Source organism: Zonotrichia leucophrys, chromosome 5 (assembly GCF_028769735.1).
Source record: "Zonotrichia leucophrys gambelii isolate GWCS_2022_RI chromosome 5, RI_Zleu_2.0, whole genome shotgun sequence".
NCBI lineage: Eukaryota > Metazoa > Chordata > Aves > Passeriformes > Passerellidae > Zonotrichia > Zonotrichia leucophrys.
In genome coordinates, this window is record NC_088175.1 from 28,060,823 (window position 1) to 28,086,514 (window position 25,692).

The 25,692-nt window shown below is 38.5% G+C and overlaps 1 protein-coding gene across 9 annotated transcripts in view; it reads left to right on the forward strand.

The window, feature by feature from the left end:
* The window catches only part of RAD51B (RAD51 paralog B), a 400,026-nt gene that overhangs the window by 166,240 nt on the left and 208,094 nt on the right, over positions 1 to 25,692 (forward strand). For all 9 annotated transcript variants that reach the window (XR_010440386.1, XR_010440387.1, XM_064713534.1 and 6 more), the window contains exon 8: positions 21,700 to 21,796. Coding sequence is in view for 7 of the 9 variants with exons in the window: in XM_064713534.1 (XP_064569604.1) it covers positions 21,700 to 21,796 (97 nt within the window). In the remaining 2 variants the exon portion in view is untranslated. The remainder of the gene's footprint in view (positions 1 to 21,699; positions 21,797 to 25,692) is intronic.

The following is a 25,692-nucleotide window of genomic DNA, read 5'->3' on the forward strand; positions in this document are numbered from 1 at the left end:
GCTGGGATGGCCACCTTCTTGTCACTTACGTTTTTGAACAGGACTTTGTCAAGTTTGCTAAACCATCAGCTGTATTACTGATAGAACTGAAGGTGTAAGAGGAGTTGCCTTTTCAATACTGCTTGCTCTAGTTTCTCCCCCAATTAGACAGTGAGTGTAAACTGGTGAATTTCAGTATTTCATTTAACCTGTTCTTTGGTTTGATACAGTGATCCAGCAGTGTTTAGGATTGCAGTTTTCAGGCTAGAAGGCTTTTAGACAATTATTCCTGTGTGAATTTTATGACACTCATGAAAATATTTCATTTTATGAGGTTTTAGAATTCTTTCCTTCCATATGTTTGGGTTTTTTGTTGTTGTTTGGTTTGTTTTTTGTTTTTTTTTTTTAAACCACAGGCTTTTCCCTTGCTCAAGGCTCTCCTCCTAACCCCTGACCCCCTCAGTCCCGGTGAAAAGCATATTTTGGGTCACATTCTTGAGGAATCATAAAGAAGAAAAAAGTATAATATATTAATGGTTTATAATTAATAATCAGTTTTTTTCCAGTGAGGAAGTATTTCCTTTTTTATTATTTTTTAAAATTTAAAATATTCAGATTTAAATGTCTAGTATGTCCATAAATGCAACAGCAGGTGGCAGAATAACTTCACTAGAAGTTGATTTCTTGGCATGCTCAACTTTCTTTCAATGAACTTAGAGAGAAAAACAGATGCCTCTACGTGAGATGTGACCAATTGCTGTTCTAAATAGCTGTCTTAACAGAATGCAACAGGCAATTCCCAAACACATGGAATTGTGTGCTACAAGGTTTTCTTCAGTTTTTAATCTGATTGTTTGCTTTTTTCTATAGAATAGTTAAATGCTTATTAAACAGAAAGTTTCTGAAGAGATTGTAAGTGATGCCTTGCTGTTGCAGAACGGGCAGTGTGTTAGTCACCAGCTGAAGTGCAGCAAATGCTATTTCCAGCAGAAGTGGATCTGTGTAAATATTACGTAGATATAATCCTTTCCTTTTAGAGAAAAGTGTCTATATACACATACTGCCATGAAATGCATTGTTCTGATCAGCAGTTTTGCTGTAATCTTTGAAGAAATAAGCTCCCTGGGAGATTACTAGTAAATCTTGACCAGCGTTGTTCAACAATCAAAGCCTAAAGCCTCGGTGAAAGATGTATCTTGTGGGTTGGAGAGCGGCGAGGGTGCAGCTGTGAATTGCATTTAATATCTCATGGTCTGTTTAGCAGCTCCTTGGCTTTCTCATCTGCATCTCCCTGGGAAAAAGTTACAGTGTTCAAAATGCTGAACACCTCCAGACAATACAATTTAAAATAAATAGGACAAATAGGCAGCCTATTAGGTAACGGCTTCCTTCACCTTTCTCAAGCAGGATGATAGTTTGAGGTATACATTGGGCTGTAGCCAGTTCTTCAGTCATAGCTGGCTGGTCTGAACTTTTGAGAACTACCAGGACAAGGATGTAATGAAATGGTGTTTTCCCACATCGTAGCAGTGAAAAAGAGCGTAACATAAAGGCAGTTATGATTTTTGTTCTCCTTTGAAGGTATGAAATCATAGATGTGATGGAATATTATTCTCTTATTTTTGGCCCTGATGTAACCTCTGCATTAGGGTAGACTCTGTCCTATAATTCTACAAATGTTCTGTGCATACAGTAACACAGCATGGTGACTGAAAGGGGCCATCCCCTTCTCCTTCCATCCAGCCTGGGCAACTGCATCAGTTTAGGCCTGTTCAGTGTAAGCCCGCAGAAATGCCTTCCTGCATGGAATGGCAGCAGTTCAGGGAGGGAAATGAGATACAGGAGAGGGCATAGTAGTTTCTCATTCCAGTCTCATCTTACTCCATTTAAAACATATGTAAACATATGTGAAAATAGAGTCTCTTATAGTGGTTGTTCTGTGTAGAAAAGATACTAGAAGTCATAGAGATTGGAGTTGTGGGGCTTTTTCTCATAGTGGGTGCCAATAAAGATGTCTCCAGGGAAGCACAGGAGCAGTAGTTGTGCTAATAGTATGTTTTCTTATTTAGAAACATGTCTAAAATGGTTTTATGAAAAAAAAAATTTCTATTCAGATTGCATTTGATATTATCTTCAATGGCTGAAAATGGCCTGCACACAGATGGCAAAGCCTCAAAACAGAGATATCACAAACTTGCATAAATGTTCTTTATTATACATTGTATGTATTGAAATGTGAGATGTTCTCCTGTAATAATACATTATACCAATCAACATTCTGAAGGAGAAGGAAAACAACTCCCGGGTATCTCAGCCCAAACGACCTCACATTGCACATTTGGTGCATCAAATGGTGACTTTGTGGAGATCCAGGAAGGCCTGAGAACAAGGGAGATGCAGGTGGGGGCTTTATGCCAATGCTTACAAGAGAATTTTATTTTGTGTTGTGAAAATAGTAATGATATGGAGCCTAAGTGTACAAATGGGCAAGAATATGGTGCCTGTATGGAGTGAGAAGAGGAACTTGGGTGTGTTTATGTGTATTGTGATGCTGTTGTTTTACAGTGGATTTTTAAGGAGTTCATCTACTTGAATGTGGGCTTTGCCGCTTTTCCCCCCCTTCAGGCTACCCTTTTGATGCATTTTGCTTTAGAATCTTTTTTGATCCCCTGATTCTTGGAAATACCTCATCTCAGTACCTTGAAAATAGCTGTGGGATCAGGATAAGTATTTGTGTGCAATTTTTCGTTGCAAACTTCTTTAACACAATCATATTGCTTCTGTAAGTGAGCCTTATCCCCTTTTTCTTTTTTCTTGCCAGCAGATTCTTTGTTTACTTGCTTTAGACATACTTCAGGAGTTTGTTTGATTTTATGTCTTCATTGATTTGCTTTTTCAGTTCATCACAGCTCCCTAGACTTTATTCTTATGTATTGACTGTTATAGTTTATTTTCCTCTCAATCAGCTGGATTAGTCTGAGTATTCATTTTCTAAGGTCTAGTTGTTTATGAAAAATGATGTTTAAATCTTTCCCTCTACCTATTATTAGGGTTGTCTGTGTTTTCTGAGATGTAGTTCTTCTGTAAAAACTGCAGGTTATTTTAAAATAACTTTGGAGCTGAAATGCTTTTAACTTCATCTCTCTTTTCTGAATTTATCATTGCTAGGCTAGCATCTGAAGTTTTCAGTTTTGGGGATACTGCTGTCAGATTGTTTGTGATATTTCCTGGTAATGCCAGATATCTCTGAAAAGCTCAGTGCTGACCACTGATTACAGTTTGTAAATGAAGCAATTAAAAGCAATAATCTTAATAGACTTCCTTGTCTTAATTGTTAGTAGGAGTATTGGTGTTATTGGAGTCAACTTTTAGGCTCCTTATTCTTCTCCTGAAGTATGGAGGAGAATTATAACTCTGTGTAACCTCATTATATTTTCATGGCTTGGGTTTGTGTTCAGGAAGATTCAAAATATAGTATATTCTCTGCTCTTTGTTCAGTGCAGTATTATTGTTTTCTACTTAAAATCTACTTCCTCCTCTGCACCCAGGTACTGATTTCTGTTCCATAGCCTTTTTTCTTAAAGCAAAAAAGCTTGTCTAAATCTTGTTCTGTTGCTACATCCTCTAATTTGATACCATTTCCATTAAGCTCTTAATAGTGGTATGGTAAATGTAGATGTATTTTTAAAAGTGCATATTTCAAGAATTTACTTGGTAAGACTTTGTTGAAAACACCTTGTTTCTGTGATCTCTGTCCATCTTCCAGTTCTGCTATAATGCTTTTTTCCTCTGAAGTTATAATTCTTATGACTACAATTCCAGAGTGTAGTAGCCAGGCTGGCTGCAACTTACACTTACAAGAACACACAGCCTCTGCCTCTTACAGCAATTTGTCTTTAAATAACTTTTTTGCATTCCAGTGTTAAATACAATGCTACAAATACTGCCAGATTTTTGCATCAATGTCTGATTGAATTCTTTGATATCAACTCAGGAAAGCTCTTAAACATATTTTAATTAGTGTTTTAAGTATATACCTTAAATTAAGTACATGCTTAAGTGCTGCCTTGAGTAGGAATACTTTTTCAGATTGTTCTTTAGTTCTTGTATCTCATCCTTTTGATGTTTTGTTTTCTAGAAATATATGTGAATTCTGCAGTATTAACTTATTCTGGGCCCAACATTTTATACTATCTCCAATGAACTGAGAAGAAATTTTAGATTAAATTTTTTGGATTAAATTATTAGACACTTCCCTTACAGTCTTCTGCTGCTTTTAGTGAACTTCATAACTTTCTCTTTCAAAGCAGAAAAACTGTCCTTATATTTCTGAAGGGAGGTAGGCGTTGTCTGGTTTAGAGAGATCTGCAAATGCTTTACTGACTTCTCAATTGTAATTAAAATAATTCTTCCAATCCTGGTTGAGTGTTCTAAAGTGTTTTGTCTTTGTTTCAATAATATTTCTGAAAAAAAGTGAAGTGAAAAGAATGGGTGATGGGAAACAAAGTCCGTAAGGGTCCAAACGATAGATGCAGGAATGTGTGCATGCAAAACCATGAAATTCAGCTGGGAGAAGGAGAAGGAAGACAAATAGATCCCTTTTGGATTATAGCTCTTGGAGCATTTATTACAATTTCCTGATCTGTGGTTTTCCTGGAAGTGTTTAACTTAAACTTGGTTTGATCCAACAACACAGAAATACTTGTGAAAATTAGAAAAGCTTTCTAATTTTGCATATCAGCTTGTTTCAGTATCTCCAGTGTCCAGGCTTAGGCAAGTAAAATACAGTTGAGAGTGGAGATGAGCAAAATGTTTGCAAGGATGTCATTTATCTGAGTCTTCTTTTTTTTCCTGACTTGAAACCTCTTAACTTCAAGGAAAAGAGAAAAATTGGGACATGCAGGATATCTTGGCTGCTGACTTACAAATAAGTACACTGTGTGCCAGACTTCATAGTGCATGTTCAATGTCCTAGACATGTCAGATTTGCTTTTATATACCGTATAAAACATATTCTTGCTTCTTGCCTATTAAGGGTGATTTGTTGGCCCATTGATGGCCTCAGATAGTATTGCTTCCTCTCTGTTCAGCCCCATGTCCACTGTTTTCCTTGGTCAACTGAAAATGTTAAAGCTTTTTTTTTTTTTTCAGATTCAGGATCTGTTTGTAGTGATTTGAGAGTCTCTTCTGAAAAATCTCATACTAGGGCACTTTTTATTGTGTTTGGGCTTTTTCTTTTGGGAAGCATTGCCACATATGTCTGTGTTTGTTGTGTGGCTCATGTATGAAGATATGGTTTGAGTAACTGCTTGTGTGAATATATAGGGTGTATTACAGTGTTCATACTGTTGAGTACTTATTCAATCTGAAGGTTGTTTCTGCCTCAATTTATACTTTTCCATCTTTTGCACAGCCAGCTTGAGATGCTGGCAAAGAAAGCAGTGTACAGGGAAGCAGAGTGGCAGGCTTAGCAAAATGCTTCCATTACTGGAGAAGCATAACTCTGCTGCATTCTTCTGCCCGTATTTGAATGCTGTGTCCGTGGTTTGAGAGAGGAGATGGAAGGAATTGTTGTGCTAACACAGAGCTGAGTGTCATTGTCCTTCTCCAGCCTACAATGTCACACTGCAAGGCAAGGGATTTTTTGAGTTCTGGTTTGACCTGGGACAGAGGAATTGGGAAGGGAATGATTATGCCTGGACAAGCCTCTGACATGATCCAGATCTGGGACAAAGAACATGTGCATGCTGCGTGTACACGTGTATGTTATCAAATTATGGTTGTAGACTTCAGAATTGAACTGTGTTGTGGCTAGACTTCTTAGTAAACTAGATTTGTAGTGCAGACAGAGCTGTTAGTTAGCTTTTTTCTACTTTGTGTTATGAGTTCTCAAGATTTCACTATGAATCCCACAGTAATGATTATCTGAGGTCTTTCATGCACTCCTGTTACAGTAGTTGTTTTGATGTTATGGGAGCTTATGAAAAAATTTTATCTCTGTGAATGGAGAGAATCTGCTTATGGCACAAACCAGAATGCAAATAAGAATACAGTCCTATAAAATGCATTATTAACTCTTCCTTTATATCCTCAAAGTACTTCAAGTTTTAAGGAAAATGAAGAATGGGCATTGTTTGACCTTATTCATTTATATAAAACGTCTTCCTGGTTTTCTGGTCCCCCCACCTTGCACATTGGCAAGGTGGAGTTGGCAACTATCTGTATCAAGATTATCTTTTAATCACCTAAATCTGATGCTATCCATACAGAATTTCAGAAATATGTTTCACAGAGCTTGTAGTTTAGTACTAATCTGTGGAATTTGGGCTACTGTGACCCATTTAGGCATTGGTCATTTTTATCAAATTGAGAAGCATTTAGATGTGTTGGTTTGCAATGGGTCTGCATTTATTCTTGAGGCTGGCTCTTGCTATTTGTAATCAGGATAGAAACTGTGGCAAAATGAATGGTGAGTCTTTCTTGTGATGCTCATTGCAAGAGCAGTTCTCAGTCTGTACTGCAGAGTGGATGGCTTCTTGCTTGGTGAGAATGGCTTTTCTATTTATGGCCTCGTTCTTTGAAGTGTGTGAAACTTGAAGCAGGCACTTTACCGCCAAAGCAGCAATTTTCAAGACTCTATGTCTCACCACGTTCTAGGTGTGCCAATTCTGTTCCTCCCATTTATATTTGCTGATGGTATTCCAGGCAGTGTTCATTCCTGGAGGAAGTTTGTATTTGTTTTCTGTAAATCATGCCTTCTCTTTAATTATTTGTGCCTCTTCCCCTTTCTCTTGCAAACTTCAGTGTGGACACAGCTCTCGGTGAGCTGTTGCAGGCTGCAGTTTCCTCAGCAACAATTCTTTCTTGGCTATTGAGATGGAGTTTGGACTGAAATCTAGGTAATCACTGATGTTTTTTCCAGTCTGTTAAAAAGTCAGCTTTTACATCTGAGGTGGAGAATTTTATTTCAGCACTGACATGATCTTTCTCTGTGTATGTGTTTTATTCTGTGCTTTTGCAGAAAGGAACAGAATATTTTTTTTGTGCTGCTTACTCTGATATATAGAGCTCCTTACTGAGCCTCATGTTTTAAAAGTAGTCCAAACTCTGTACTTGTTGATCTTGTAACACCCTAAAAAATAACTATTTATTTGCCTTTTACTGGCACAGGAATGATCTGAGATATCCAGTTCAGAAAATAAATTTGTACAGGGCTGATTTGAAGCTATTCTGCATTGCTGTTATTTTGTTGTCTTTGCTGTTCTGGAACTATTCAGTACTCCCTGCTCTATTAAACAACTCTTTAAAACACCCTCAGTAAGCTCAAGAGAGACCAAAACTTGTTTCCAAGAACACAGATCATAGCTAACATCTAAATAATAATCTGGCATCTATTTGTTACTTTCCGTCTGTTTTAAATACAGTGCTAATACTTTACAGAATGTTGTACAACATACCAGAAGTTCAGCCATGAGGAATTTTTCAGATTTACCCTTCCCAAACTTGCAGTACAAACCAGTGATGCTTTCACTCACAACTCAAGCAAAGGCAAAAGATTTTAAAAAAACACATCAACTCCTTCCCCCCCCCCCAGCCAAAAATGCCGAAAGGAAAACAAAAAAGCCAGTGGGTTTTCTGGAGGGAAGTTTTAAGACTTTTTGTTACAAGACCATACATGGAACCTACAGAGGTCAACTATTACTGCTAAATTGTATTTAGAGGTTGCCCAGCTATACACTGGAACATGGGAACACAGGGTGGTTTGTGGTGCTGCACTGTGATTTAATCACACTTCATGCAGTGAGTTCAAAGCATTAGGAAAACAAAATACTGGATCCCACAATACTCTTATGGGGTAGGCATTAGGCCTGCTTTGAAAACAGGGCACAAAGAATTTATTGTATCTGTAAGTAGTTGCAGCTACTTAGCCTCAGAACCAGGATTAGAGAACATGCGATTGGACTTCTGCTCCCTCCTGTTCTCACTTGAATATTAATTGAGGTGAAGAGTTAATAAAAAGAGAAAAAGTCTGAACTGATTGTTTCTCTGTGAATGTATTTATGCACAAAAGGATGAAGCTGGACAGAGACAAATCTCTGATCACGTTTCACTTTGGTGTAACTCCTTTAGGATCAATAAAACTAGACTTGCAATAAATCTTACATAGTCTGGAAAAAACCCTGAGCAATATTAATAAAATTCAAAATGAGAATTTACCTGGTCAGGCTGCTTTCTGCAGTGGGTATCTAATGTTCTGGAGGAGGAGATCAGTCTAAGAGGCAGCTGGAGTATAATCTATCCATTACTTGATGTTCCTTTCATGCAGGGAATTTTAAGACTTGGTAACAGCAGATAGGGATTGTTTTAAATAGAAAAACAATAAGTAACTTTTTGAGGAGAAATTTATTGTAAAACAAGCTATAGATTTCTTTAATTAGACTCAAGGAATAGCCAATGAAGAAATAACTTTACTGAATTGATAGCTCTACTACTGAAAACCATTTCCTCGTTGATACGTTTGGGTGATGGCAGGAATCAGACAGTGTAACTGAAGTGGGGAAAGCCATAAATGCCCTTCTATCCCAGAAGCTATATGTCTCCACACCCCACCGAGTATTTTGTAGATTAGTATCCAGCCAAACATGAAAAAATTTTCACCGAGAGTCAGATATAATTGAGCAATTAGATTTAATCTGTCACACACACTGCTCTGGTAGTGCACCTTGCTTTCAAGTTCAAGTATCTTGTATTGAATTACCTAAATTTTTGTTTTAGAGATCTGCAAGTACATCCTATCCTTTCTTGAGAAAGTCACTGACCTACTATTCTGCTGTCAGTACCAATCCCAGTGTCTCAGCATCTGTAGCTGCTACCTCAGGACCCACAGCCAGTGCATCTGAAGATGCACTTCCGGCCTCACTGGAAACATCTTGCTGGTCTTTTTGTTCCTGTTTCCCACAATGTTTGCTCATACACTTCAGTCCTATCCAAAAATTTCTAATCTAGGCCAGGTTTCCTATGTGTTTGCCCAAGTACCTCACTCCTCACTGGAAGAAGCTGTTCCAGTCATGGGGCTGAAGAAAACCTACTGGGGCAACAGAATCTATTGACTAAAGCATAATTTGGTCCTCTTAAGTCCTTCTCTAAATTAAATTAATGTGATTAATTTTTAACATTACTATCTTGGCAATTTTTTGTGCAACTCTGCAATGGAGACTCTGATGAGGGTTTTTTAAGAAACGCTTTAGATGAAACAGTTTCTATGGAGGCCAAAGAAAATGCATGAGTCTGAATTCTATGAACAAGTTGAGAAAATGCTATTTAAAAATTACTAGCTGCAGTGAAAATTCATCTAGAGCTGCTGCAAAATTTCAGTTGGCTGTCCAGAAAGCACCAACTGCTTTTCTCTGATACCTGTATGTGTAGTTTGTAGGATGGACAGCAAATTTTTGTTGCACTTGGGTTGTTTGAATGAGGTGCAAAATTTACCTACTTAAGTGTATTCCTAAAGAACAGATAATTTCAAATTGTGCAAAAGCTGAAATCCTGTACCATTCCCAAGGTTTTCTTAGAGTTTAAGATCACTAAAGGTGCCACAGCCTGTTTATATTCACCTGACATCAACTAAAATTTCTGTTGTTCTAGTAACAGCTGTAAATATTCTAGAGTACCCAAATAGCTGAATAAAGATATTTGGGTTTGTTTTATTAAGTGTTTACAAATATTTACATAAAAAGTGAGGTGCCAAGAAAACAAAACAGTGATACTTGTAGGCCCAGTGTCATTTCCACTGGAAGCAGCAGACCTGTACTCAGTGATTAGCAAGCCAAAGGGGGTGTGTGTCATGCTGCAGTCTCAGCACAAAAATGATTCCTTGCATTTTTCAGAGTTCAGTTTCCATCTTCAGTCCTAACTGTCAAAAAGGTTTCTAATTATTTATGCTTCCAAGAAAATACACTCCAAGTAAGTTGGGTAGCTCAGTAGAAATTTAAAATGTGATAAAAAGACCAATTTTATTGGAGAAATACAGACTAACTATATTTCCTAGTGAAAAGATTTAGAAAAAAAATAGGTTACGGAGGCAAAGACAATGCCGCTGAAATTCCAGAATGTTTTATGCCACAAAATTTTATTTTTCCCCCCAAATATTGATAAGAAACTTGGATGATTTATGTCCCCTCTCCTCTTCTTTCCTCTAAGTGATACCAGATCTGACATGTTTGGAAAACAATTATACATGTACATGTTTGGGCATATTTTCTTCCTGTCTCATTATGAACTATTTACTACTAGCTTTCTTTTTAAATGTGCTTTTTGTGGAAGAAGCACCTAGGATAATCTTACTACTGTGTAACAAGGCTTCCTAAAATGCTATAGCAGTCTTCAAAGAGTGCTAATAAAACTTTGTAAGACAGTCCACCACTGTGTCTTTTGTATAGGTTGCATTTATTTTTTTTTAATTTTCTTCAGAATACCTTAGTTTAGAAAATGTGTAGAATATTATAAGAGGAAAAATGTCAAAGGTTAGTGCTCTTAATTGTCTAAGTCTGCAGGTTTAGGAGACTGATCAAATATACCCAAGTAATCTTCTTTTGCATAAAAATTTTGCGCTGCATTTTAGAGGTATGTTGATATATTAGAAAGCTCAAAAAGCTAGGTGGTAAAACTTTGACTTTCCATCCACTTGGACTAAAATATTTTGATTATGAAAATAGTCACTGGTTCAGAAGAAAAGTACTACCCCGTGCTCAGACTGGTGTGTTTTGTATGGTTGCATTTTAAAGGAGGCTGGGGCTACTGATGATTTTGTAATACTACAAATATTTTTGGCAGAGAAAGATTATTGGCTAAACTGTAGGTTAGGCTCTAAAGGTACACATGCAATTCAGTCTATGAAAATGTCTAAAATGAAATGTTAATAGATATCTACAGCTTTTAATACATGTAATTCATTCTCACCTGTTCTTTCATACCTTTCTGAGCACTGACTCAGAAGGAAGGGAAACTGATAGCAATTTGAGAGGCTGTTTGTTTCAGCATCTGGGTATTTTATTTCTTCTTTGACTTCACTTTTTTAGAGCCATTACAGCTATAGAGGTTGATAAGTGAACTTTAAAATCAGCAGGAGCACAGCATTCACTAAATCAGCTGCACTAAATGCTGGTGTCAGCTGTAGGCACTCAGTTTGTGGTAACTGGGAGCAGGGCTGTGTCTGAGCCCCATCCCCAATGGGCTACAGCTGTGTGGGGCAGGTGAGCAGCACTGCAGGTCATGAGACACAGAGTGCCCAGGTGCACTGCACCAGCAGTGAAGGGCACACAGGTGCAATGCACCAACATGAGGGGTGTGAAAGGTTGGGCTAAAGAACAAGAGGGGCAGATGCTTGCAGCCTTCTGAAGTGATGTGATGTTGCTGTGTATGGGCAGGCACCTGAAGCCTTCTGCTACAGTATGGTGTTACTGTGTGTGGGTTGAAGCTTTCTGCAGCTGTATGGTGACACTCTGTGTTTGTGATACTCTGTGCATACTCTGGACTGCACCATGTACTGTGTGTATGCTGTGACAGTGTCTAGTTTGTTTTGTAAAAATTATCAATATATTGATTGTCAGGCTTCTGTGCAGTATCAATTACTGCCTTAATTCTCTACAGACCTGTCAAATAGCTTGGGCAAATGGGTGGTTGGAGTCATGTATCCAAATTCCCTGTTACTCTGTACTTCAAACCTACAGACCATTACATACACTGAAATAAAGCCTACATGATTATCTAAGCATAGCCTTTAGACAAGTATAAAAATCCCGAGTCTTGAAATGTGTTCAGTGGAAGGCCATAGCACAGTAAGAAAAGTTTTCCAAAAGGTGTGGTGTGAAGCATTCTGTGTTCTCTAACATAACCATGGGCTAGAAAAGATTTGCTCTGTTTCTGTGGTCCTGATAAAGTATGTTGTGTATAAAAAAAAATAAGCCATGTGATTGTGGTAGTAGTTACCTGCATGTAAAGTTTAATGAATGGACTAGGGGAACAAATATTCTAGCACATCCTGGAAGTACTTCTTCCTGCTTCCACAAGATACCAAGCAGAGGTCTAAACTAACACTGTCCTCCTTTTAAGAATGTTGGCATAGAGTCATGTTGTGGAATAAGGTGGAGCTAGGGAAAGTGTTTTTAAAACTGTTCAGCAAAGCTGTAAATTACAGTAGGCCATTGAGCTGTTTTAGTTTGTATCCAAGATTCAGAGAGTCTCCTGTGACCCCCTGGCTTGAAGGAACTAATTGGAAAGGATTTCAGGAATTAATGGAATTAATGACATGAAGTTGTGCTTTATATGCTGTATCTATCAAGACCTGCATGTGTATGTTGGTATAAATGGTCTTTCTGATGAGCTTGTCAAAACATAAAAATGAAATAAAAATGCTGATGTACTAATTATCAACTTGAAATGGGCCATGAGCCCTAAGTAGACCTTGTTAGTAGTATTTCATTAGTTTAGTAATGAATAATAGACACTTCTCCAGTTACTTCATATTCCTATTGAGTTGTTAGGAGTAAGCTAAACTAAGTATAGACAGATATAAAAAACCCTGATTAAAATAAACTCCAAATATGGAAAGAATTATAAATATATAATTTGCTAGCTACCTACTAGATAGTCTGAGGTGTTCTAGAGTGCTTGGGGGAGTATGACCCTTTCCAACTTTTAACTCTGTTCTTAAAATCAGGGTTTAGGAATAGTAGTTAACATTTATGCTACCTTTAGTCAGTTTGCTTAGTGTCTGTGCATCTGTCTATACAAAAGGGGCAACAATACATTTATTCCACCAGAAGATAGTGAGGTTTAATGTCAAAGAATTAGTGTAGGTCGAGGTAAATTTGAAGTACTGGATGAAAGAGGATAGATGCATAGCAGAAGATCTGAACACAGCAACTGGAAGGAAAGAGCCTTCAGTCTGTTTTCTTCTGCCAATGACAAGTGTCAATAAACTTAACGAGGTTTTTCATTGGGAAAACAGTGAGCATAAATTTTTACTTCCTTGCCGTCTTATGAAAGTGTAGATGTCTCTCCTCTCAATCTGGAACATGCCAGTGCAGAACTGAAATTCTGTATGACTTTGCTGGTTTTCCAGGCAACCCAGTTTCTTCCCCATCCTTCAAAACAAAACAAATTCAACCAACCAAAAGTGCTGTTGCAGAGAACAGCAAAGAGTCTAAGAGTGAACTGTGAGTTCATAATTTTATTTATTCTGTTGCAAGACAATTTGGCATTCATCAGAAAACTCCCTTTAAAGCAGTGGTGCTCGCTGCTTTTAGAGTGCAGCAGGTTTGAATGTAAAACTTGCCTGTGGATTACAGTGATTTCTTGAGAGGTATTTTGTGTTTCCTCAGCCAGTGTCAGAGCAGTCTCTTACTGCCATCTCTAGCTAGACACATGAGAAAGCTCAATTCAGAAAGCCATCATTAAACAGGGGCTGGAGGGGAGGGTGGAGAAGAGGAAGATTTGCTGGAAACTGAGCAGGGAGCTTTGGGCCCCTGCCAGGACAGGAAGGCGGGTGGCCATCCCTCTGGGGGGATGCACATCTCTGCAAACAGGTCTGTGCAGGCTGCTGGATGTGAAGGCCTTGCAGGCACACAGGCCCTCTCCTGGGCAGGCACACAGGCCCTTCTCCTGGGCAGGCACACAGGCCCTTCTCCTGGGCAGCTCAGCACAAGGGTGCTGTGGTGGGGATTTTGAGCATTACGTTTGTGTTGGCTGCATCCCTCGTTCACAGAGTAGGAAAGGCTAAAGACCTCAGGCTGTTGCTGGGTGGTAGCTATTTCAACTTGAAGGCCTGTAGCTGCCTGAGAACAACATGCTTTTGTTTTGCTTTGTTTCTTTTTTTTTTTTTTATTGTGGAAGTTTTAATTCATTGTGATGCTTTTTAAGCAGCTGGCAGAGATGCGAATAGACACTTCTTCAAAAGGCTTATGGAATAGAATTGCATAACTTTGTACTTTTCCTATGCAAAGCAGAGTAAGTTTGATTGTAAATACAGTGACTAGTGTCTGAAAGATACCTTGGCTTTTGCCAAGTCCTATTTATACCCCATGAAATCCAATAACTATAAAATCACCTCTGCTGCTATGAATTGTCTCACTGAGGGATGAAAGAGGAGAAGTTTGGGTAGTGATACCTTGGCAAAACAAGAGCTGCAAGTTCTCTCTCTCCTAAGAGCTCTAATAAGGTTGCAGCTAACCAACAATGTGTCCTGATCAACAATCTCTAATCTTTTAAAAGGTGTAAGTGAGCCTTCCAGAGAATTGTGCTTTCTTGTTTCTGTGCTGTTCAATTGCTTTTATTTTTTTCCTCTGAATTCTGATGAAAATGGGTGCAGTTGAAATTCCTCTGAGGCAAGGCCAGCACTTGTAGGAGTGTACATTGCATATGGGATTAGGAAGTGGTTCTCAATAGGCTTCCAGTGGTTTATGTGTATATATCTGTTATTCAGGGAATTATGCCAAATTCTGGTAACATTGGTTGAGCTAACAGCTCTTGGCTTTGCCTTCAGTCAGGGTGGCTGCTATGCTGTGACTGAAAATATCTGCCTGCTTTCCTCCAGCCTGTGTATCACAGCCCTCCAGCCTGTTCCTCTGTCATGTTACAGGCAAGATGGCTCTAATGGGTACTTCATCTTTCAGCTGATTTGGATTAGCAACAGTTGTTAAATGTGGGCATTTGTGTATTGCTTATGCCTGCAGTGAAGCAGCTTTGTGCTACAACCATTTTAGTAAAATATGTAAAGATACTTTATATGTAAAGATACTTTTGAGTATCCTAGTTAGGCCTTGATTAAACACAAGAAGTGGTATTTGACTTTGCATATGGGAATTTCATGTATTAGAAAGTTTTTACTTGTGATGTCTGGGCTTTATACAGTATTTGACATTATTTATATTCTTCCCACAGAAACCTGAGCTGCTGGGGCTGGTGACTGCTCAGCTCAGGAATACAAGACACCTAGTGGGATAAGTATTGGGTGGGTGTGGTGATTTGCTTGGATTTGAGATGATAAACTGTTGGGTTTTTTCTTTTGTGTTTGGTTTGTGTGAACCAAAATAGTTTGCATTTTCTAAGAATGAAGATATATATATATATATATTTTATCTCTTGTCATTATAATAGTTGTGATATAAATATGTTTAATTTGGTGCTGGAGCCCAGAGCTGTCTGACTGTGCAGGGGCTTTTCTCACTAAAAGTCAGTCTCCTGTGAGGTGAGGCTCTGTGGAGCAGTAACTGGCTTCAAGTGCTGCTGTAGCTGTGGACACTTGACATTCTCTCTTGAAAACTCATGTTTCGGTTAGGAGCTCTCGGTATTGCATTCAGACCTTTCTTTTTTACTGTTTGCAACTCCATGATTTCACCAAAAAAGCTGAGTTTTAAGCATGTTTTATTCCTTGTGAGTGTTAAGTAGAAGTTCTGCTGAGGTCTTGCACTACTTTTGACAGCTTTTGTGTCAAATGGACTCTGATGCTGAAGAAAATCTCCCCAAAGAAACAGAAGTTGAAGAAAAAGCTAATTCAGTGTGTAGCTTAGATGAAGTCCACAAGTACCCTGTTACTGTCACAGATAGTGGTAATTTTGGATTCTTTCTTGAGCAGACTGATGCCAGTCTTGAGGATCTTTAACAGGTTTTCAAGGAGAAGGCTGTTGCTCTCACAGTTGTTTGAATCATGATTTTTCACCCTATTTTTCTCACTGTTCCCTTTTGCTGTTTTCAGGCTTGCTGCCAGCCCCATCTGACTTTGTGGTACTGCTTGGTGCAGTGTCCTTTATTGTTTTGAGCCATTACTTGAATACCTCATGAAAAGCTGTGTTCTTCAGGGAAAGGGAGGGAGGTGCCTTCTCAGGGGTGGGAAGACAGATTGGCTGGGGATCAGTAAAACTTCCTTTCTTTCTCCTCCAGCATGCAGGGTCATCATCCCTGCCCCAGTGACTTGTCACTTGTACTTGGTGCTCTCTAGTGACGTTTCTTGGGCACAGTGAAAACCACAAAATGAATGGGCTAATAAGGGTGGAGTAATGTGGGATTATTGCAAGTGTTCTTGTGCTTGCTCTCCCAGCTCAATAGGAAGCCTTTAATAAGAATTTTCCTAAATAGTGTTGCATGCGAAATGGGGATTTCTGCTTCGTTCTTTTAACAAGCAGCCATTTCATGAAATAGTGTGGTTTTTTGCCTTTTGGTACATTCCAGAAGACTTCCTACCTTTACTGGTTACTGATTGATAGTTCTGTGCCGAGCTCCCTTTAATTTTGTAATAAACTAACAAGGAGGCTGAGACCACAAGTTTACAGAAAACAGCTTATTTACTCAACTGGATTTACAAGGATGACAAAGTCAGGTTTTGTAATTTCAGTGTGGTCTAGGATGGGCAGGAGGAGTACTTGAAAAATTGTACTGTATAAATAACCAAACAAAATATAGTTTGCTTATTCTTCTGTGTGAAGTTCTTAGGCCAACTCTCTCCCAGGACCTGCAGGGATTTTCTGCATATGCAGGAACTTTGCTATTCCAAATAAATGGGAATGTTGTGAGTTTAGGCACAAAAAGTAAGTGTTTTTTTTTTTTTACTTTTCTAATATGCCTCCAAAAAAACTAGCATCTGCTGAAATCACATCAGTGGACAGTGACTCTGTTTTCACATCAACATATGAAGATTTAAATGGGATATTAACACTGTTGTTGACTTTTAGATTAACCCTTAGAAGTAATAATGACCTATCTGGAACCTGAGTGCTGTTTTCCTTGAGAAACGCTTGTGTCCATTTTTTTCCAGGTATTGGCACCTATAAAAAGTGAGAAGGTAATCAGAGGAGGAAGTTGTGGGGTTTTTCTAACATGCCTGAAATTAGGAAGTTGAAAAAGTGTTCCCGCTGTCTTATTGTGTTTATCTCTGGGTTTTCTAATTCTTTTTGCTGTCGTGACACTTCTAATTGTTATATGGAGTTATTTTACTATCTGAGGTAGCTATGCTGCAGTAAAAATTGAAGTAAAAGATTGGGAAATTGTGTAGTCCATCATTTGTGTGGTATTTTAAGTAGTAGACATTTTCCCAGAAAGGATTTTGAAATCTGAATCCGAGTGAATTTCCAAAGAGTTGGTAATTCTGCCAGAATTGGAAGGCTGAGGACTGTAAATTTTCACTTGTTAAATAGCTCTCTTAACCAATGGCAAGGGAATGGGCTGGAAGTTAAAGGCCGTGGTTCATTGAACTCCATGGGAGACTGCACTGAAGTCTCTAGTGTTTCTAGTGTTACTGAGCTGTCTAGCTGACTCTTTTTTCCCCTCTTTTAGCAGTGGAGAGTGTTTTTTATTCAGGCACAGTTGCTGACTAAAGAAGACCCACACCCTTTGTTCATTACAAAGTAGGAACAGAAGAGCAATAGCAAAGCTTCCTTACCTGCTGCACATGTCAGGACACAGTTGTGTATAAAGAGGTATGATGGCTTTTTGTGAGTCTTAGTGGCAGTGAAAATATTTTGTCCCACTAGTTGATATTGGAAATAGGAGCTCCTCTTAAAATACTAGGTGTTTTTAAATATAGTATCTTTTAAAATACTGTGTATTTCAGTATGATAACATCAAAATACCATGTAGCAATATTCTCACTGTTGAGTGTTCTGCTGGAAGTTAATAAACATATGACTGGCTTTGAACCTCTTGAAAGGAAGCTGTGCTTGGCTGGTAAGCTGTCCAGTGTTTGTCCAAAGGGATCCCAACAGAGGCAGATTTTCCTTACCTACTTAGCCGGAGGATCTGGCATGTCTCCTGTGCTAAACAGGTTAAATTAATGGCAGATCTACAATGAAGAGTTGAAGAAATGCCATTGCTAGTTCAGTGCAAAGCACTCTCTAGTAAGTCTGCTTGGACTCTCTAATAAGCCCAGCTTGTTTCCAAGCACTTTAGCAGGTAGTTTCTCTCAAGTGTGCCACCTATCAGACCAACCCAGACTTTCTTTTTGGTGGTTTGTAAAAAACACCATCTTTAACATCAAAACCAGCATGATGTCCTGTGCACCCATGTATGAAGCAATGCGTGAGACTCAGCTGATGCTGTCCAAGTACAAATGTGATTCCTCACCAGAACTCACAGAGCTGTTTGGCACCAGATCTCCTTTGTCCACCTGGGTGTTCTCTCCATATCACACACAAGCTTAATCATTCCCTCAAACACCTATTTGCAACTCTCTGAATACATCAAACCATTTCAAAGGATGGCAGAATGGAATGTATGCATGTCTTTCAGATTCATGAAGGAGAATTTGGGGAAAAATTAATAAAGTTTTTAAATGTGCCACTGGAGTCGTGTGATACCAGTACTCAAGGCTTCAAGTTGAATGCCTGTAAGGACTGGTGACTGCTGAAAATGTATGGTCTCGTTTGAATGGCACTTTAACTGCCGAAGTATTAATGACCAAAGTTTTGCTCATGGAAAAATAAAACTTGGCACTTTTCAGCAATGGGATATGGTTGAAGTTTTGAAGATAGATGTATCTATTCTGAAGAGCTTGCTGAATCTGGGTGCCTTTTTATTTTTTCATAACTGTAGCAAAGGACCAGCTCTTTCCTTTTGTTAGTGACCCACAGCATATTTGATTTAGTGAGTTTGGAGTAATCTGCACACTCTCAAAGTGAGGTTCAAACTGTATTATGGGAGCTACAAAAAGATACATGAAAATACATATATAAATAAATATATATATGATAAGAATACCTGTACCTGATGAAAGAATTTTGCCGTAGGTGAGGCTGCAGAAGTGTGACAGGGAATTTGATGCCAAATTTAGTGCTTAGCTAACAGCCTTGTCTTGTGGCTGGACTTGTCTTATGGGAGAACTGCATCTGTGTTGGTTCTGCAGGCATGGAGAAATGAGGAATAATTTTCAATTAATTCCAAAATAAGCATTTTGTATCTGCATATGGCTTCATCTCAGAGGAAATCTGCTTATTCAAGATAGTATTTACATATGTATTTAAGCAAATTTGTAACTGTCAGTGAAGTCATAAAACTCAGAATATGCTTAATTTCCATCCTCAGAGCATGTCAGAGAGGAACATTTACTTAGGTAGGATTCTGCTTTTTTTTAACTGATTTTTTAAAACAGTATAGCAGGGAATCTAGGATATTAGTATTGAATAGTTACTGAAGGATACATCAGAAATTGAAATCTAGGTTCAGAGGCATTGCTTGAGTTAAGCATAAAAGGTGAAGAAGACTTTCAGTCTTAACAGCTAATAGTGCTGTGGAGTTCCTGGTTAAGGAGGAATCTGGAAGATTAAAAAAAAAAGCTGTTGCATTATTCTTCTTGTTCATTTTTCTTTTGATTTTTTTTTGGAAGGCTTCACAGTTAGTTTCCTTTGAAGGAAAGCAATATGAAATATAGTGTGCTTAGGTATTTTTTTCTATTAAAAATGTTCCTTAATCATGGCAACATTTCTTTAAAATGTGCTGCATAAATAATAAAATACGTGATGGCACGGCACAAAGATTATCTTGGCACGAGTCTGAGGTGACTGAATCACTTAGAGAGCTTGATACTTGTTAATAATGTGATCATTGCAAAATGTGCCAATGAAAACTTCATACCTCACCAGTACGTGAGTATAAGTCTGTTAGTGTGTTCTGTTTCAGCACATTTTCTAATACTGGGTACTATGGATATGTGAGTCTGTGGCTTTTGTGATACAGTGGAAACAAAGTGAGAATGGTTTCAAGAAGGAAAGGTCTCACATCCTTTCTTATCCCTACTGACTCTTGGCTGCCTATTCCTTTCATTTGCCTTGAACTGGTTTTGATGCCCATCCTATTACAAGGATGAACTAGCTCACTAAAATGGAAGATAAGTATCCTAGAAAGAAAAAAAGGGAAAAATGACTTTTTTTTTCTTTGTTAATAAATTGAATTATCCTACCTTGTAATCTTTATGAACAAGTCAGCCATCAGTGGCAGCAAGGAGTTGTGTGTACCAGACCTTTTGCTGTCTGCTTTTAGGTGCTTGTAGGTGCACACAGCAGCTCAGGGGGAAACAGCAGAGGGGTGTAATGTGTTTCACTTGTGTTTGCTGTTAGCAATATTGCAAGTGGTACCTTAGCCAAGGTGTAGGACCAAGCAAGGCTGTTATCTACCATGTCCATGTTCACTGCAGTGATCATAAATGCCCAGTCCCAAAAGGTGCATCCTGTGGTTAAGCTGTGCAGAGTGATCACAGCTAGCTCAAGTTTGTTCAGAGCTTGTAGTCAATAGCAGATGAGCATGAAGGGGCATCACTATGGAGTTCTGAAGGTCTTGAACTCCTGTTGGGTAAGCAAAGATTTGACTTACATGCTTCTCAATTTAGTGGTGTTGATACAGTCCATAAAGCTCTCAGGCACCATCATACCTGTTTGCAGCACAAAGCTGGGTGGGCTGGCATGAGCAGGGAGGTAGAGTCTTGTAAAGGTCACGTTCTCCATCACACTGCTGGCACCTCATGCCATGCTGCCTGAAGAAGACACAATACCCTGCAGCACCACCGCTGCGGTCACAGCTCGTTGGTCTGACGCAGATTGTGTGGGGTCTCTTTGTGTGGGGAAAAGAAAGGGGACAGTGTGTCATATCTTACTGCTGAAAGAGTTACAAAGCAGGAGGAAGCCATGATCAGAGGGAAGGACAAGTAGTGGAGGGAATGGCAGAGAAATTCCTCTTCCTTTTAGCAATGGTAATCTGTTAATTTATTCCAGTAAATTCCAGTGAAACTGCATTCAACCAAGTATTGTGTAGGATTCCTTTCTGCCTTTCTCCTGTGTCAAATACATCTGAAGACAGGCCATTAATTTGTAAGAGAGTTTGGAGTTTGTCTGCTCTCAATGCAAGTAGAAGAATCATTTTGGTTCTTTAAAAAAAATTAATTTTTGAAGTTTGTCAGTCAGCAAAGTGGAGACCAACTGTTACTGCAAAAAGTGCAGCTGCTTAGAGATCCAAAGCATTGCAAGATAACTGTGGCTATAGCTACGTTCTTCTCTCTGTGGTGTTTGCACTGTTTGCATAATGTTTTCTGTTGCTAAAAACCAGTATGCATTGAAAGGTGCAAGAAGTTGTTCATCTCTTGTAGGCATGGCTATTGCTCATGCTGTTGGAGGAGAGCACAGTGGGTGCTACAGTTTTGTTTATCAGAATCTTGAGATCCTGAAAAGCACTAAAAAAATCCCCTTTTATAAAGATAGCCCTGTAACATTTAGTGCTTTTGTGCTTCGGATCAATGGGAGTGTACCCCTACCACATCTTCCTCCACGGCACTGTGTTTCAGCCAAAGGAAGAAAGTGTGGAAATTACTTGGAAAATAGATTTTCTCTTCGACTATGAAGAAAAGGTGGGGTTTTGTAATGAGCATCAAAATGTTCATGGAATATGAGCAAAAGATGAAGCTCTTCAGAGCAGTAGTTTCATTTAAGGTACCTGTATGTATCAACATACTGTTGTTCAGTATTTCATCTTTTTAACAATATCCCTTTTCCTCCACTTCTTGCAATTGACTCTTTCAGTTTCTGCAGGTAGTTCAAAATGCTCTGAGTGTTGAATTTGCTAAAGATCAGAATACAGAGGGTCATCTCAATGCTATGCCTGGAGCATTCCAGTCCTGGGCTTCTCTCTGCCTTCCAGTGGCTATATCAATTCATCTCCCATCCCCCTCTCCTTGTCTGTTTGCAGGTTATCTTGACGAATCAGATTACCACAGCGCTGAGCAGTGGCTCTGGGCTCCAGGCAGACCTGGTGTCTCCAGCTGATGATTTGTCCCTGTCTGAAGGTAAGGAATCCCTTCGATCAGAACTGAAACTCTACACGGCCACAAATCCACACTGTACCTTGCAGCCTTCTCTTGAAATACAGGGGGCTAAGTGAGTCAATTTATCAAGTCTAACCTAACACAGTCTTGAAACAAAATTATTTTCCAGTTTCTCTGAAAATCTATTTACAATTAAAAAGTATGTGGAGTTGATAAAAGGATCAGATACTTTCTAAAGGCTGGGAATGTATTTTTGAGCCATGTCAGTTTCTCAGCATTGTACTGTCACTCACATGCATTTAAAGCATTATTTTGTCAGTCTTCTAAAGCTGCTACAAGAGGAAATACACAGGCTGGTGTGCAAATTTCATCTTATCTAATGGTTATCATAGATTCCAAGGAGGAAACAATTGCTCACAAAGGAAGGAAAGCAGATCCTCAGTCATGTTCCTTGAATTACACTTGTTTGGTTTTCAAGTACAGCGCCTCAGACTGCATCTCTCTGTTGTGTGAATGTAATATGGGGATTTTTGTGATGCCATATATTACTTCATATCTTCATGCTTGTTTTCTGCACAGAATTAGAGAAAAGCACTTTTTTGAGTAATAGTGAGGATGTAGTGTGCTGAGAAAAAAAGATAATTCTGAATCAAGGTTTACAAAGTAATACTATAATTTTGGTTTTCCCCACTTGCAAAGAATAGTCAGACTACCCTCGTGAGGGGCAGATGCAGAAAAATTTAACATTCAGTTCATGCATAGGCCCAAATGTATGATGCACAGCAATGCTCTTCTTGCAAAGGCATGATAATTGCATGTAGACTTTCCACTTTGCATAACATGGGTATTTCCCCTCTTTGTCTCCTTGCTGCACTTTCTGATGGCTCTGATCAGCTTCTCTGTGTTCTTGTTGATCACACACCATTGTCTCAAGCCTGTCTGACTTTACGCAAGTACAGCTCAGTGGCAAAAATAACTAAGCAGTGGTTAAAACTGACATTATTTCTGCAACTCATTTCGGTGGACAAGGGAAAGAGGTTGAAGGTAGATTTAAACGGAATGTCAGGGAGTAGCAAGTAACTTCAGTGCAATGCCTTAACACTCATTTATGACTTTACTTCATAATTTTGTCAATAGGAGTCTGGCAAATCATGGCCCATTAAATAATTTTAAAATTGTGCTTGTGGTTTTTATTGGTTCCACCCATTGCCAAAGTATCTCTGAAGTACATGTCTCAAATACTGCTCCCATCCTCTGGCAGAAAGATTTGAAATTTGGTAACTAGATTTGGAAGATAAAGGCATAATTTTTCACCTTTATAATTTCCTTCTTGGCACAAAATTGTTGTGCCTTGTCTTATTAAATTGTCTAGATCACAGTGCTCGTGCTTCTCCTTGCCCTTTAGAATTGCTATGGGTGAGCTTCCTCTGGAAAGAAAGCACAGCTGACTCTGCTGTGGGAATAATAACAAAATATGTTTTCAGTAAAACATATTTTTGTCCTGTGGCTAAAATATTTGAAGATACTTAGGAAAAACACATGGAATAGTTGAAATGTTTCTGAATTTCCCAGCACATATAAAAGATTCTCAGTGCTGCGTACGAGCCATACTTCCAGAATATTCTAGAATCAGGGCTACTCAAGAGATGGCATAATGATTTTTCTAGCAGTTACAGGTTTTTAATGAATCTATTATGTTGTGCCTAAACTATCACCACTGCTTTTCACCTTTTAGCTTAAGAATGAGTTAAAATATATTGGTGCTCTGTGTTTTATTCCTTTGTTGCTCTCATTCCTTGTTTTTAATTAAGGATCTGAAGTAGCAAGATGTGTCAGCATCGTGCTTGTTGAAAATGGACATGTTTGTTTTGCCACAGGACAAGAATAGTACAGACATCAACAGTGCAGGCTCCTTTGGAAAGTCAAGTTTTATCAAGGGATGTAGGGCTGATAAGCTCCTTTCCTTCTCTTCTTTCCCTTCTTTCTTGATTAACATTGATATGGCATTTACTTCCTGTGTTGTGTCATGGAAGAGCACAGTGCATCTCCACACCACAGGGTTTTCTCCCTATATCTTTACTGTTTGTAAAATGACTGCTTCTGGATTTCCATTTTTCATCCCTTTTAACCCCTACTGGCTATCTGTGAAATTTCAGGCTCATTCAACATCTGATTTCCATGTTTATCTTCCTATCAAAAGACACAGGTATGGCCAGTGTGTTTTGGTGGGTTTTTTTAACATCACGGCATTGACCTGTCCTGAGAAAGTTCCCCCTTAATGTATTTGGTTGTTAGCTCTTGAACAGCCTGAAAGCAGCAATAAACTTCTGATAATATTTTGTACTTTCAGAATCCTAAATTAATTTGTCTTCTAGAGTTAGTAAGATAGTAATAATACTTACTACTCTTTTACAGTTGTAGAATTTACAGGAAAGAGTAGTTAGGTGAGTAGCCCAAGTGCACAGAGTATATGTTGCAGAGTCAAGGATAAGAGGCCAGATTTGTAACTGGGTTCTTACCTCATTGTTCCGTGTCACTCATCACCAACTAAAGCTGAATTTGAACCAGTGACCTAGATGTGAAAGGACCCATAACACATTATTAGTCCTGTAAGCAACTCAGAGTGCTTGGTTTGTATATGTCTAATATGTTGTTTTAATCCTATCTGAAATCAGAGTCTCTTCACTATAAATGGTTTGCTAAAAGGATAATCTTTCTTAGATGAAAATTTCAAACTAAATGTGCTATTAGAAAGAAGTGGAATGTTATAGTGTCCTCTTTTTTTGCTTCTGGTCGTGCTTGGGAATTGCTTGGGTTATGTGTTAGATTAGGCAAGAAACCAAGGAAGCTGTTCATCTGATGTGTGACAGAAAGTTAATCTGATGAACAGGCTGAAAGGACATTGTCAAGCTGTTTCAGGCTCAGAGTTTGTCATCTGTAAAGCTGTAATCTAGTGCATGAAAACTTGTGTCCTAAAAATACGTTCGATTTTTATGAGAACATTAATGGATTTATAAAAGGAGTGTTGGCTGTAAAATCCCACTACTTATGTGGCAATGTAAGAATTCATGAACTGTTTGTTGGTATTTCTTATAGGAAATGGTTATGTCCAGCTAAATTCCCAGACCTGTACATACTTCTGCTTCCAGATAGACAAAAAAATGCATAGTTTGCCACAAATAAAGTGATAAATACAATGCCAAAGTTTCTCTACTTACAGTCTGAGTCCTTGCATTCATTTGGCCTTGCAATCATGGTTGTCAGATTATCAGCTGAAGCAGTTAGGACCAATAATATTTTTCTCTAGCTCTTAAATCCTCAGACATCCGAGGATGTTGCTCCTGTCACTTCTTCCCTAGGAACCAAAGTCAGTTTTTACTCCAGCATTTTTACATAGCCTTCTCTCAAACTCTGTCACCAGTGGGGATAGTCTGGAGGATGATGGTGGATGTTGCTGTTTCACTTCCATTCTTGCTTTGTGGAATATCCTCTGTTTAGTTCTTCGAGTCAAAGACAACTTGGAGAAGCCTAAAGTTGTTTTTCATGGCTGAGGGGGTCAGACAAGCCCAGGAATAGCCTAAAAACTAATGATTTATCATTTAAATATATAAAAATAGCTCTTACACAATTAAAGTAATATCTTATTTTAAAAAAAAGGTTCAAGCTGCATTAGGCTTCATGAATGGTAGAAATATTTTGTATGACTGGCAATGGGTCTTTTAAAACATGGTGTCTGTGACTCCGCTATTTTTGTGAAGTTCACATGACTAAATTTTACCTAATATAAAAAGTCTTTAGAAACTAATTCTAAGCCTATGTATTTTAGCGCTAGGGGAATTTGTGTTTTATTTGCGTGCTGCAAAGAGATAGGACAAGATGACCTACTTGAGGCTCTTTCTAATCCACCAGTGCCTATG